A 14,485-nucleotide genomic window follows, 5' to 3' on the forward strand; every position below is an offset into this window, starting at 1 on the left:
AGATGTCAAATAGTTTGGAGGCTGAACTTCTCGTAGAGAATTTTGAATTTAATAACTTCAAACTGCGAGATAATTTGGCAATTGGAACAATGGTAAAGCTGTGAGAGAAGAAAGACAGAAGTTGGAAAAGGAAGAAAAATTAAGGGGAAAACCGACTACTTCGTTTGAATTAGTATCAAACTTTGATCCACCTAATTTCTTCTTCATGTCGTGAACAAAAATCAGACATTAAGAGACGACTTCAGAAGCAAAACAAAGAAATAACATTCATTTTATACAAATTGAGGAACAAAATTTGTCAAAAATCTTGAAGTCAATTCGCACGATTGATAATGATTAACATCCACTCGAAAATAATCTCAATTTCTGCGATAATTTAATTTTTTTTCGCTTAATAGTAAGTGACCGCTACAAAAGGAGTTTGCACCAAATAACTTATGCATACCACATTGAACGACCATAAAACTATGTGCTTGGTATGTCAACACGACGCAGGGTTGACATTCAATTAAAAACCGTTCGCAAAAATAAAGGCTATTTACAACTAAAAAACAAAAGGCGTATTCATATACATGGTGAAACTTTCTAAGTGCATGTGTTTACTAATATCCAGGCATTGACGGAGGAGCTTCCTGAGAGCTTCTTCGCTGCATTTTCTCTCGCTTTCTTTCACCTGGCGACATTAAACTTTGAAGCAGTTCACCCCAGTGCATCTCTTCTTGATTCAGTACTGTATACAAATGCAGTCATTTCCTCCAGCGGAAGGACATGCAGCTATTCCAAGTTATCTTTGTGGCAGTTAGACCTACTCATCATGTAAATACTCGTAACGTTGCGTAAAAGTTAAGTAATACTCTTTTACTGACTTCAAACTTCACCTGAGTAGCGAATGAACCTCGCGTTGTAAGAAACTCATACAAACTTTTATGCATAAACAACATATTATACAATCTCATCACAGTTAAAAGCAACTGACGTTTAGCCAACAATTTATAGATATACCTCTTCTTTATTTAAGTTTGAAATGCTCTCGAACTTAGAGACAAGGCTCCGAAAGGTAATTGTTTCATAATAAATATTTTATAAAAAATGACATGTGATTTGTACTCTGGATGATGTATGTTAGGGTAAAATAAGGCTTTGAAATTTTTAAGTCATTTAGACAAGGAACCAGTTATGGAAGACTACGAGGGATGTGTTTCAAAGACTTTATCATCAAGCCATATAAAAAAGGGTACATGGAAATATGATTTGAATCCGCATAAATACGACTATGATTTAGGTTTTTGAATGAAACTTACAGACGCTGCGGCTGCTTTCTGCGAGAAAACTTCAGCTGGATTAAACCAAATCATCTAAAATGACAAAATGTTCAACTGAGTGTCGAAAGTAATTCGTGATTGCTCTGGTTTAACTGAGCTTTGCTCTGTGATTGGTCCAGAAAACTCGCATTCTCTCAACCAATTAAATGCAAAAAACCATCGCAACTTGGTCACCTGCGTTTTCCCGCGCTTCAAGCAGTTTGCTTTTTTTCGCTTTGAATTCTCATTGGTTAATGATGATGTAAATCTTTGTTCTGATTGGTCGCTGGGAATACTTTGGTTTCAGTTTTTCGACACTCAATTGAAAACTGCTTTAGTAGTTATAAATGTTGTGGGTTAATTTCATCGCTGCTTTCTTTCATCTTTGTTTCAAGCCCATGTCATAGGAAACTGAACCAAAAAAACAATATCTCAAGCAGTGATAACACCAAGCCACAACATCCACAGTACCGACTGCAGTATAGAAACGATTCAGAGGAAAAATAACTGCGCAGAAGTGTGCTATAAGGGTGTTTCTTCCAGTTTGTTTAGATCCGGCACCCGACCCCCGGACTTGCTAAAATTCTCCTTGGGGGGTGTCAGCGGTTTCAGTCCGTTAAAAGGAGTACCTAGCTTCAAGTCTCGATCCTCAGTCGTCGCCTCATTTTCAGAAGGAGGTCGCGACGCTTTTCTTGGTAAAGGCGCTAAATGTTCGGTCGACGGGCTGACTGGTCGGTCAGGAAAGGTAAAATTCCCTGGCTCTGATAAGGTATGTTTTTGTGAATGACCTTGTAGAGAGAAAGCCGATTGTCCCCTCCAAGGTGACAGAGATCCTAGGGGTTGAGAATCTGGGCTTTCGCGCTTGGCCGGTGGTTTGCGCGTCGGGTACGTGTTGTGTGTTAAATGAGCTAAGTTCTTGTGTTGGAGAGGCTGAAGGCGAACTTCTCCAAGAGGTTTGTGAGATGAGCTGACTGTAAGCGGTCCGAGGTGTGTTACAACCTGTTTGAAGGAATGAGAAAAGTCGAGTGTGTTATCGTCCAATTAAATGCAAGCTCATCCCATTGGGTTTCCGACTGAAGGATTGCTGACACCCTTAAAAAATACACTGGCTCTTGTTAACGAACCATTAATTGAAAGACGTTGAGCGTTAATCTTCTAAATATATTACAAAATTACTTCAGTCTTCAGAAAGAGAGAAGGCCAAATGATTAGCGAGCTGGTACACTGTGATCAACCATCTAATCGCTCACGTATTCTTACAGAAAAAAAAAAACTTTCCAAGGATATTATCGTAAAACAACAAATTCGTCTTTTTTTAAATTATGTTTTCAAGAAGTCACACTACAGAATTCTGGAGGGAACTCGTTAATAGATAAGAAAAGCTAACGAGCAAGTCAAACCCTCAAAAAAGACTTTGTTCGCTTTCAAAAAGACGTACGCAAAAAGTTCTCCACAAGGCCTCGTCTTAACTTGTTCCCCTCGCTTCCCTGGCTGAAGTTTGAACAGATTTTCAAAGGAAAATGAATTCTGCTCGAGAAAATTCACTGAAGCAACTCAAATCACCTAATAATCCTACAGTATTGTCTTATTTCAACCTTACCGTATCAAGGCAATTCTGAGAAACTTACCTTGTCAGCAGAGTTCATTTTCCCTAGGCTTTTATGAGGACGCATATCGAAGGACTGAAAAAGAAGATAATTGATCGATTTTGTTTTTAATCAATATAAACCAACATTAAAGCTGCACGAGAAAAGAAAAATCAACGTCACACCTAAAACATGCTCCAAACGATTACGTTGAATGAGTGTTAGGAGTTTACCTGTACATCAGCACTTCTACTCCAGTCCGCCATTTTACTTAATTCACTAAAGGCAAACAAACAAGAAAAAAATGAAACTCAACCAAATTGAAACTTACCTTTGTTTTGTTGATAAGCATGAAATACAAAGTAGACACGCAAAAGACATTTCCCCTTAAAATATCCTTTAATCTTACACCAGGCAAATGATGAAGACAGAGAAAAAAAACTATCATCTCTTTTTCCGTTTGGTTTTACTTCACTACACATTCTCAAATTACATTCGATGAATGCATTGTCTCGAAGAAAGAGAAGAGGACCACTCATCCAAAAATTTGAAACGGAGGCTCACACCAGATTATTCAGTCCGAAGAGTGACTCATTGAACGGTGATTTGTTTGGATTTCAAGATTTCTTCACAATTAAAAGTGAAACAATCTTGGTATTAACTACAAGCAGTCATCAGGTTTATTGTGTCCACTTACCCCTGTGATTCTAGGTGATGAAATTGCTTTGACTGCACCGGTAGGCTAACCACCTGGGAAAAAAATTAAGATAAGACACTTCCGTAAGCAGTTTAAGCGTCCGCAGAGAAAAAGATACACACAAGTCAATCGATTTTAACCCATTCATCGACACCAGGAGCATATAACCTTGGTTCAGATAATTTTGCTTCTGTTACAACCGATCGATGAGACTTTCTTTCAGTCTGTCGTGCCAGGTTTTATCTCGCATTTCGTATTTGGTTTTTTGTGACTTTTTTGTCTCCAAGTTGAGCATTCGCAGATAAATATGTGGAATCGTCATTTACAGGAGACTTAAGTGATAAGGTTTGTATGACAACGTCAGTATCAAAAATGAACGATAACCTTCAATTTGCGGCATCATAATTTGGAAATGGCTAGAAATAATTGTTGAAATTCACTCAGTGGTGGGCCTAGCCCCAAAAAGAAAATCCTGAAGTGGAGAAAAAAAATCCATCAAGGGTTGCCTGAGACTGTCCCTAGAAATTGTTTAACGAGATTTCCACATGACAGTTTCGTATTAAAGGCGAACGATTGCCACGCCATGCCATGTCCACTACTTCAAACTTCAATCTTTTCGTCAACTGCAAAGGGGGAGAGTTGGTTTTTAAGCACATTATCAACGCTTGGGAAACTGTATCCAGCTACCTTAAATCGATCACCGAAATGAATACTACACCGGGCACAGTCGTGCGCAAGTGTACACAGAAAGAAGCAGTTCTCACTGTAATAAGAATAATAACAAGGGATAAATTCCACAGACCTGTTGCACTTTTTTCTTCTTTTTCTTTTTGTCCCTTTTGTCTTGTCCTAGAGAGTTTCTTGGTTGGTTTTCTTCACCACCAAAGTCTTGCCTCCTGAGTGAATTACAATTCGAATCAACAATCATGAACACAATAAAAGAGGTTAAAAATCATTATGCAAGGGAATTTGCCGGATCTACGCCCTGAGGAGGTAACTTTAAAATCATCATCACTGTTTTATTAGAAATCAGTCACACCCTTGAAAAAATACAACTTCCCTGTACGGGCGAGGAACGCCAATTCTGTGCGTGAACCATTTCGTTCCAAGACTTGGGATAACAAGTATAAATAAATTTCTGCTGTAGCTGAAATGGTTGAGTAGGCATTACCATTGTGTATCTTGACGCTGTTTAACAAGCGACACCCCGTGCTCCAAAGTTGATGTGGGTAAGTCTGATTTTGAACCTCTTCTTTCTGTGTTCATTCCCATTTGGAAGGAATAATTCGACTGGAGAGCTTCTTCTCGACTGGACGCAGCGGCATCTGATGATAAAGGAGAAGGCACGGGAAACTCAGGCATGGTTTTTAGAAAAGCAGACACAACTAGCATGTAACGAAATAAATTTGCTAGAGTACACACAACCGTCAATTTCTACACTTACCTGTGAAAACCGTTTTCCCTCCTTGCCTATCATGAATTCCCTTCGCTTTTTGCAGGTCCATGGTCTGTGAATAAAACATAACCCACTTACACGAGTCAAAAGAGAACCTTTTTTTCTATGCCTTAAGGGATTAGTGCTCAAACTTCGGGTTACGGATGAGAGAGCTTACACCGACAGCGGTATTCTCTGAGTCGCCGGGGGTGGGGGGATCTGGAGGAATGTTTCCTGTCCCATTCACAGTCGGGGAAAAAAAGTTCCAGAATCTGGTCTCTATTACGGCGTTCAGTAGGAAAGGTTCTCCTTAGGAGTACTCTGTTTCTAAGGCTGAAGAAAAATTCGACCTCGATTCACTTCCCTCCTGTCACTTGCTTGTCAGTCACCTCAAAAGAAAGAAAACGACCAGAGGACGCCGAGAGCACCAAGAAGGTTATTGTGAGCCTAGAGCTTGCATTAACATGTCATGTGATCTCTTACGTCCGACTCTATACATTACAATAAATGCTGTACCTCACGGGCGTAACATTTCATACTGTGTTTCACAAGGTCACATTCACAGGTCACACAAAGACTATCAGCGACGTAAAACAAAAGTCTGCATTCTTAGGACCCATGAAAAGAGTTAAAGAGTCACACACCTCATTGCGTGACATGAGCGGCTGCTGAGGCCTAGACTTTACAGAAGCGGAGCCGTCCCGGTCCTTTTTCTTGCCAAGGATCACAGACTTAGTTTTTCTGATTTCTTCGGCGATTGTTGCTGAGCCATACGGCAGCTAAAAAAATGTAAAAATGATTTAAAAACCAGTTTATTTTCAAAGGCTTTCGCCTCCAAACCTGTTACCTTTTTGGACAATTCAGATTCCGCAATGCTTAATTGCTGGCTTCTTCAGACACTTTGATTAAAAAATAAAAATAAAAAAATATTAACACAAATTGAAGAAAACGGCAGAGACTCCTTACCTTGGTATTCTTTGAGTGGTCAACCTCAGAGTCCTCATTATCTGCAGGGAAGAAGCTGTAATTAGCAGCCACAAGATGGCTGGTGCTAACACCAGTGCTGGTCTTTGCCTTTGCCCTTCCTTCATCTTCTGTAACACTAGTCTTATCGCTTTGAGCGAGATTAGTTCTTTCCTCATTTTGAGAAGTAGTTGCTCTTGCTGCAGTTAAATTAGAATTACGAGGTTTAATATCTACAGAACTGTAAACAGTTTGTTTCACTGATAAAGGGGAATTCCCTGATCCCTTTGATATTTCAACGGTTGGCGCTGATGTACAACTTTCAGACTTCTCGGAGTTTTCAATATCAGAAGTTCTATTTTTGTCTGATGAATCATCCTGCTGATTACTGTCCTTTGGTCTTTCTTTAGCAACCATCTGCTGCATGACGAGCTTCTTCTCAGCACTAAAATCTTTGCCAAGCGGTGGATTACCGTGCGAATTTGGTTTTATGTCTTGTGTTTTCAACTCTTGTAAGCTCTCCACTGCCGTGATACCCTGTGATGAGTATCCTTTATGTGAAAAATATCTTGATTTGGTTGGAATTTCGGCCTTTTTCGCAGCCTGTTTGAGATCTGTACTCTTCTCTTTCCAGGTTTTCTCAAACTCGTCTCTTTCCTGTTGAAATGCTGGGTGATTGTAAGCATCATCTATTGTAAATCTGAGCTTTGGATCCAACTGTAACGTTGCCTAAAGATCAAGCATTTTGAAATAAAAATCTTGGCATTTTCTCCTTGGAAAAAGCAGCATTTTTATTCCAACACCACTTAAAACTGATCACAGATGTTGCAAAATGCCCAAGAAAGAGAGACAGACAGAGGAGGTGGGGGGGGGGGGGGTTGGGGTCATCCAATACCTAGAATAAACAAGGGTGTTGGAGGTAAAACAAAAACAATAAATTACATGAAAATTTAAAAGGAAAAAGGGAGGGATGGGGAAAGGAGAGGAAGAGAAGGGGGGAGGGATGGGGATGGAGAGGAAGAGAGGGGGGAGGGATGGGGATGGAGAGGAAGAGAGGGGGTAGGGAGGGGTATGGAGAGGAAGAGAGGGGGGGGAGGGATGGGGATGGAGAGAAAGAGAGGGGGGAGGGATGAGGATGGAGAGGAAGAGAGGGGGAGGGATGGGGATGGAGAGGAAGAGGGGGGAGGGATGGGGATGGAGAGGAAGAGAGGGGGGAGGGATGGGGGAAGGAGAGGAAGAGAGAGGGGAGGGAGGGGGCAAGGAGAGGAAGAGAGGGGGAGGGAGGGAGGGGGGGCGGAGAGGAAGAGAGGGGGGAGGGAGGGGGATGGAGAGGAAGGGGGGGAGGGATGGGGAAGGAGAGGAAGGGGGGGAGGGACATGGATGGAGAGGAAGAGAGGGGGGATGGGGAAGGAGAGGAAGAGAGGGGGGAGGGGGGAGGGATGGGGGAAGGAGAGGAAGAGAGGGGGGAGGGATGGGGAAAGGAGAGGAAGGGGGGAATGAGGGGTTATCCAATATCTAGAATAAACAGGGTTTTGCAAAGAGCAAAAACAAAATCAAGATAACAACAATAATAATAATTGTGAGCATTAATGATATCTGTGCCACCCGGTGATCTCTTTGACCCTTAAGCTCTAATAAGTTATTCTCCCTCACAGTTGCTATTTACACAACTTGTATTTCCTTGCAAATCAGTTTACTTTATCTTAATCTCAACACAAGTTCACCCAGTGGTATAACTTAGATGAACACAGTTAAAAATAAACTGATACTTTGGGAGAAGTTGCAAGTTTATAATTTCTAGGAGGAAAGGGGTCATGTCAGGTCTGCCAGCTCCATTTCCCAAGTTCCTTCTACCTCACAGCTAATCCCCTACCATAAGTCTGTTCAAGGGCTGCACTTCTAACATGATTGAAACTGATTTCTGACAAAACTCACTTGCATGAAGCTTAGCATGATTCCACTAATGACTCCAGCATATTTCCTTCCTAATGTCTGAGGGCCGCTTGTTGTTGGAAACTGTTGAAAGAAAAAATTACAACTTGTTTATACTAAAAATAAAATCAACTATGTACATTTCTCCACGATGAATAACCACAATGAATAACTACAGCCTTTTTTACCAAATTGTTTATACTCTTTCACAAGTATTACAGGTCAAAACAATAATAACATTTACATCACACATGCATGTAGGAAGAATCAAGAGAAATGGATAACATAGAGAATTATGTTGTGGTTTGGACTAAAATTTTCATATTAGATAAACTTTGATTTTTCTTTGTTTTAGATCTATTAACAATTTATCTGAGACTGAGAAAAACAAAATTAAAATGGTTATAGCTAGAACAAAGTTGGCCTTAGACAGATTTTTACATAATCAACAACATTCCTTCACACTGTAGTCTCCAAAATCAATGAATTTTAGGGCAAGCATATGTGAAAAAACACAAGTTTCATATTTTTAGTACATTGTAAAGATTAGAGCACATTGTCCAAATCAGAGGTATATGAAATAGTAAAAAACAAACAACAAAACTACAATTCTACACAACATTTTTCAGGTTTGTTAAGTTTTCAGCTGCCCAACAAAGCAGAAAAAAAAGATGATACCTTGAGTCCTTTGAATCTAGGATTGTTGTTGAACATTTCCATTTGATCTGGGGGAAGCTGACCCAAAACCTAATGCCACAAACACAGAAACACAAAAATCAAGCCATTTTTAGTCAGTTATATATGGGAAAACCACAGTTCATACAAAACTCCCACATCATTTGACAGATTTATGTACCAACCTTTTGAATTGTAAACAGCTGGTCTATTTCACTTTCTCCTGGAAAAACAGGCTGTCAAAAACCAAAAATAAGGAAAAAACAGAGAGGAAAATTGAAATCAAGAATTCTCCCTAAAAAGACTTTCCTACAACTTATAAATCAAATCAAAACAGTGGAGTCATTATCAAATTGGTTGGGATGGCATTCATCTGGTAAAATCCTATTCAACCATTAACCCACAAAAGTTTCAAATTGGTACAATGGTCACAGCACACTTACAAAAAAAAAAAAAGGTGATGCTAATTAACACGTTCAGACGTAAACCAGTTTATTTTTGTTCCCCAATTTTGTGAAAACACCCAGGAAATTTGAGGGTCCAGGCATCCCCTCAGGACTAAGGATATATGTATTCTAGAAAATTTACTCAATTTCCACCAACCTGCCCATCACTCAGTTCCCCAAGAATACAGCCAATGGCCCAGATATCAACTGGCTTACCATAAGAAGCCCTGCAAATTAGGTAGTGAATTATCAGAATCAAACATAATGTAATGTAAAGTATGTAACAATACACTAGGTCATTTTATGCAACATGCAACTACACAACCTTTATGCCTCAGATTTTCCCTCTGCAAAATAATGTAACATTACACTGATGAATGAAAAAATAATTTTCCGTTTTCTACACCTACCCTAAAAGCAGTTCTGGTGATCTGTACCATCGAGTTGCAACATAATCAGTAAACTGTCCACTGCCCTTAACAGTCATGGCTCGGGCAAAACCTGCAACAATAAGGTAGTGGAACATTGAAAAATTCCTTTCCTGAGTTACTTCAGACTTATATGCGACATTCTTTTTGCATTCTATAGCTGCATTATTAAAGTTTCCAATTGTTTGAACTTACCAAAGTCGCACAGTTTAAGAACCCCATTCTTACTTATGAGCAAGTTTTCTGGTTTGATATCTGTTGACAGAGAAAAGGAAGAAATTAGAGAATGAGAAGCAAAAAGATGGAGTAAGTAATCACTTCAAATGGAACAAATTTTGAACAAATTGTATGTTAACAATCTGAAAGCATTCAAGATTTGTATTATGATACTACTTCTGTCATTAATCAGAGTACCTCGATGAATGACATCATTCTGATGGCACCACTTTATGGCTTTAATGAGCTGAAAAACATAGTTTCTAGAAGGAGGAAAATGGAAAAGAAATGTTATCAATGAATAAGAGGGAAGTTAAAAGTTTTAAGTTTGGGTTTTATGCCATGTGTTTTCAAGTTCGCATGAAGCTCACCTGACTTGATTTGAGGGAACTCCATTAGGCATTTCTTCTAGTAACTCAAGCATGTTCTGTTCAATTAAAAGAGAAAATCAAAGTAAAGCTGATAGACCATCCTAGCTACCACTACACAGTATGATTAAAGAAATGAATTTACAAATAAAAACTTCAAACATGCAAACTTACTCTCTCAACATATTCAAAAACTAAATACAGTTTTCCTCTTCTACGAAATGCTTCCCTGCAGAAAAGAAATAAAAGAAGTAAACAAAGGTGCTAAAGTAACAACCCTTTAACAACCATGATCTGATTCATAACTCTCCCTTCCAGTTGGTTTACATTTCCTTCTAAGTCAGTGACAAGAATTTGGAGCTATAACAGCTGGGATGGCACCCTCCATCTGATGATTTTGTGCATTTTAATTCACCTTGAGCAGAGCATTGACAGAAATTACAGGCATACAAGAGTTAGCTGTTACAGTTGTTACAGCTTTACAAGTTATCTCCAATGGTATTCGATAATCACAGATAATATTATACACCCCAATATTGGAGGCTTCAGAGAAAACAACCAGCCATTTAATTTGAGCAAGGTAAACAATTTCTGCTCCCGGAATACTTGAACTAAAGGAGAATCTTGAATTTAGAAGTTTTTTTTGTGAAGCTCACTAATTACTTTGAAAAGTTTTAATACTATTCATGACAACATCTGATCTCTCTATTTTGTCAAAACATTGCACAATTGATGAAGATATATCCCTCCTCCTGGATTAAGTATTAATGTATAAATAATCAACACTAACCTGAGTTCTACAATGTTTTCTTGCTTCAACATGCGAAGCACTTTTAATTCCCTCAGTGTTGTTCTTTTAACATCCTCATTTTCTGGTGGAATATGTCAAACACATGTACCAGAAGTTTAATTTAGAATAAATAAAACCATCCAACAAGATGGTTAGCAATAATTGACAGGTAAATGTCATTAAAAGGAATTCTTTGTTGAGATTGTGATTGTGGAAATTTCATCAGACAGCACAATCAGTGAAAGGAGTTCTGTCATGAATACAATAATAATGTCATAAGAGGTTTTGGCCTTAAACCACTGCCAGGCTCATGATTAACCCATACAACTTTACCATGGTTACTGCAACATTCATTAATTTCAAAACTGTCTAGGTGGACACTAGGTTTGCTTTAACTAAAGACCAACTTAATAAACCTTAGTGTCCTGAAATAAACGCAAATAAAATCCTCTTTTTTTTGCAAGCCAGATATGCATCAAAAATATATTATGATGTGAAATAATTGCACCAACCAGCTGTCACCAATAATTAACCACCTTCCCAATACAAATACTTTTAGTGCCCTTTCTTCATTCAACCAGGAGAAAGGTGCCAAATCAATGCAAACACTTAGTTCAGCAAATTGCTTATTAATGAATATTTAAAAAAAAAAAAAAGGTGATTGAATTTGAATATAGTTCCTATATTTATACCTTTGTGCCACCTGCATGTATTTTTACTTTGCATAAAATTTTCCACACCAACTTTATTTGTTTCTCTTTTCTACAGATTATACCAAAGAGAAAAAGAGAAATAAAATTCATGCCGGTTTGGAAAATTTTTAACATCAACAAATATATGTCTCCATGGATGCTCACCTTCGCTGTCTTTGAATTTCTTGATGGCCACAATCTCATTTGTTTCCTGCAGCAGATTAAAAAAAGAGGATGCATCAGAGGGTTATGTCCACAAAGTAAACATTTTTTTATACTTATTGAAATGATAAAAATAAAGTGGTTGTTATTGTATGGTCTTCAAAATGTTTAGCTGCCTTCAGAGTCTTTTCAGAGCATGAGAAATATAAACCAGTATGAGGAAATCATAGAATTAATACCATTCTACTTTCAAATTGGATTCAAGATTGTCATAAGTTACTTTCAAGCCCAACCTCTTTCCAGTGGTTACCCTCTAACTTTAAACCTAAATGAAATCTCTAGACAGAGGAGTTACTAGTCATAATAAACAGTGTTCTCCCTTTTTACAAGCAAGATTTAAAACCAATAAGGCAACCCTTCAACCCATTGAACTTTTAAGAATTCTAAGCAATTTTAGGCAGTAATAAAAAGTATTACAGGCAGTGAATATTACTGTTTATAGCCTGAAAAGGAGAACACTGCCCAGAACAAAAACATTGCCACTTGAATCTTCTATTTCTCAACAATATTTTATATTTTTATCATCCTTGCAAAGTAAAATGCCTACATTGATCCTGACCCATTTGATAACACTTTTAATAGAGAAATTTCTATTTCTCATTCAAGAACTTAAAGCCTTGTTTCTTTTCATTCATCTAGATAGTGGGGATCACTGTTCATGGGAAACTTATAGAGGAGACCATTGTATCATATATAGATACAAATACTATTAACATTATCATCCCAGCAACCTGCATCAGAGGGTTATGTCATCATAACCCTCTGATGTCTGGGTAGTGTTTCCATAACATTGTCCTAGTTGCCTCTAGATTGTTTATATGATGAATAGAGACAATCCTCGTGATCACATTTAGACAGTTGGAATAATCTCAGGTAAAAGGTTTGCAACTACTGTATGTACAGCAATATGTAACTTTGCCAGCTCCCTGCAAGAATTCTCCCCTTATGCTGCCATATTATCAATTGCCATGCAAATGTTGTGTTGGTTTTATGAGATTTTCCTTTGCAATGAGCCAAGCCGCTCCGCACTTCTGGAAAATCACTGGCACAAGAACACCAAACCCGAGCAACTAAACAAACAAATTATCCGAAAAGTAAACATGCAACACTGAACTGTTCGGGCTACCGAACGACTCCTTTTAGCATATTCTTGTATTGGCCCCTGGATTTTGAAGGACATCTCTCAAATATTGAGTGATTTGGTAACATGATCCCAGAAGGAAATATATCTATCAATTTACGTGCTTGATGAACCAGCAATCATCAGCCTGCTTAACCTTTATAACACGTTGATCTGTATATTTGATTTACTGTCATAGCTGAGCTGTGAGATGGAAAAAGAGCTTCCGTTACCTTGTGCCTGCATCTTAAAACCACTCCATAGGCTCCTAACAATACAGAAACAAAAACGGAGATGTTTAACTCAAATCTGAACCAGTTAAACCCATATTTAGCAATACAAAAACAATCATTTGCGGCACAAAACACTGTGGGTTTGACATTCCTTCAACCCAATTTTAATTTCATTACCATACGGATAATAACAAGCTTACATCAAAGACTACTTACCTTCGCCTACAACTCCAAGGACTTCGTACTTATTCATCTGTGTTTAACAGACATACTGTAGGAATATTTAATAATTGATCTTCGCCTGCCGTTAAAATAACGTGTATGTCGCTTCCCAAGAAAAGAAAACATATCTTGTAAAGCATCTCCCATTTCAGGAAGTGCGTGTAGTGCGTTTTACAAATATCACCATGGGACATACAGAAAAATCCATCAATATTACTCTCAACAAAAGGTTGTCGTTTTATATGCCGAAAGTGTGTGGTTTTTGATACAAATTTTATCACATATTTTTCGTCACGGTAACCAACAAAACGAGGGTTGTTATTTCGTTTCCCATGATTCCCGCTAAGGGGTAACGACTGAAATTCCTTTCCGATGACGTAGTGTTCGCGTGACGTCGGGTAGTGCCCGGGTACGGGAGAAGTAAATTGTATCTCTTGTGAGTTCAACAAAACATACATTTGGGTTGAAAAAGCAGAAGGAAAATGAGCTTTCGTGATTTTGATGACGACATAATCTCACCTATGCCTCAGATTTGATTACTGCGGTTTTCTCCCTTCGATATTCCACCAGTATAGGACAGTATATTAGAGAGATAATTCTTTATGATTTCTTCCCTGCAACTCCACACGGTAACATTAAAGTATAGTTCTCAATATCCTGAAAGAAACTAAAATCCATGAATTGCAGCACTGGGTAACTAGCAGGGCTATTAAACCTCCATCTACATTCTAAGAGTATTTTCTCCCCTTTTAATTTACAATAAGTAGTAAACTTGATGTGTGTTGTCTAAATCTATCCCTTCTTATTGCGCAAATCGGCCCCTGACTTCAATGTAGAAATCATGTCTTTTGTCATTTTATATTTGGTTTATCGTGAAGATGTTTTACTCCTTTGGTCCGTGAAATTCTTGCTCAAGTTAACCCTTTTTACTCCTAATATCTCATTAGTAATTCTCCTCACTGACTACCATACAAGTCATATGGTGTTAGTTCTGAGAAGTTGGTTTTGGATCAACTATTTATCGCCTAATTGATAACTTTCTTTATTCCCATCACTTGTCTGCTCGGTGTTGTATTGATATAAATGGGAGAATTACTCTCTTGGTCACTCATGGGAGTTAATTGGTTAGAGGGAAAGAATATCATCCAGGTATCAGTGG

The 14,485-nt window shown here is 38.3% G+C and overlaps 1 protein-coding gene across 1 annotated transcript; it reads right to left on the bottom strand.

Annotated features, from left to right (window-relative positions):
• Nucleotides 1-339: 339 nt before the first annotated feature.
• On the bottom strand, nt 340-13,633 carry LOC131769361 (cyclin-dependent kinase-like 5). Its single transcript, XM_059085085.2, has 22 exons — nt 13,321-13,633; nt 13,105-13,139; nt 11,695-11,740; nt 10,838-10,919; nt 10,222-10,276; nt 10,051-10,106; nt 9,878-9,942; nt 9,659-9,718; nt 9,446-9,536; nt 9,193-9,262; nt 8,775-8,825; nt 8,593-8,661; nt 7,918-7,998; nt 5,986-6,711; nt 5,664-5,798; nt 5,029-5,092; nt 4,756-4,909; nt 4,387-4,480; nt 3,585-3,637; nt 3,121-3,166; nt 2,930-2,983; nt 340-2,300 (listed from the first exon to the last, which is right to left on the bottom strand). Exons 1-22 carry the CDS (start codon nt 13,355-13,357, stop codon nt 1,824-1,826), a joined length of 2,601 nt encoding a protein of 866 aa, XP_058941068.2. The 5' UTR covers nt 13,358-13,633; the 3' UTR covers nt 340-1,823.
• Between the last annotated feature and the right edge of the window lie 852 nt (nt 13,634-14,485).

Source organism: Pocillopora verrucosa, chromosome 14, assembly GCF_036669915.1.
Source record: "Pocillopora verrucosa isolate sample1 chromosome 14, ASM3666991v2, whole genome shotgun sequence".
Taxonomy (NCBI): domain Eukaryota; kingdom Metazoa; phylum Cnidaria; class Anthozoa; order Scleractinia; family Pocilloporidae; genus Pocillopora; species Pocillopora verrucosa.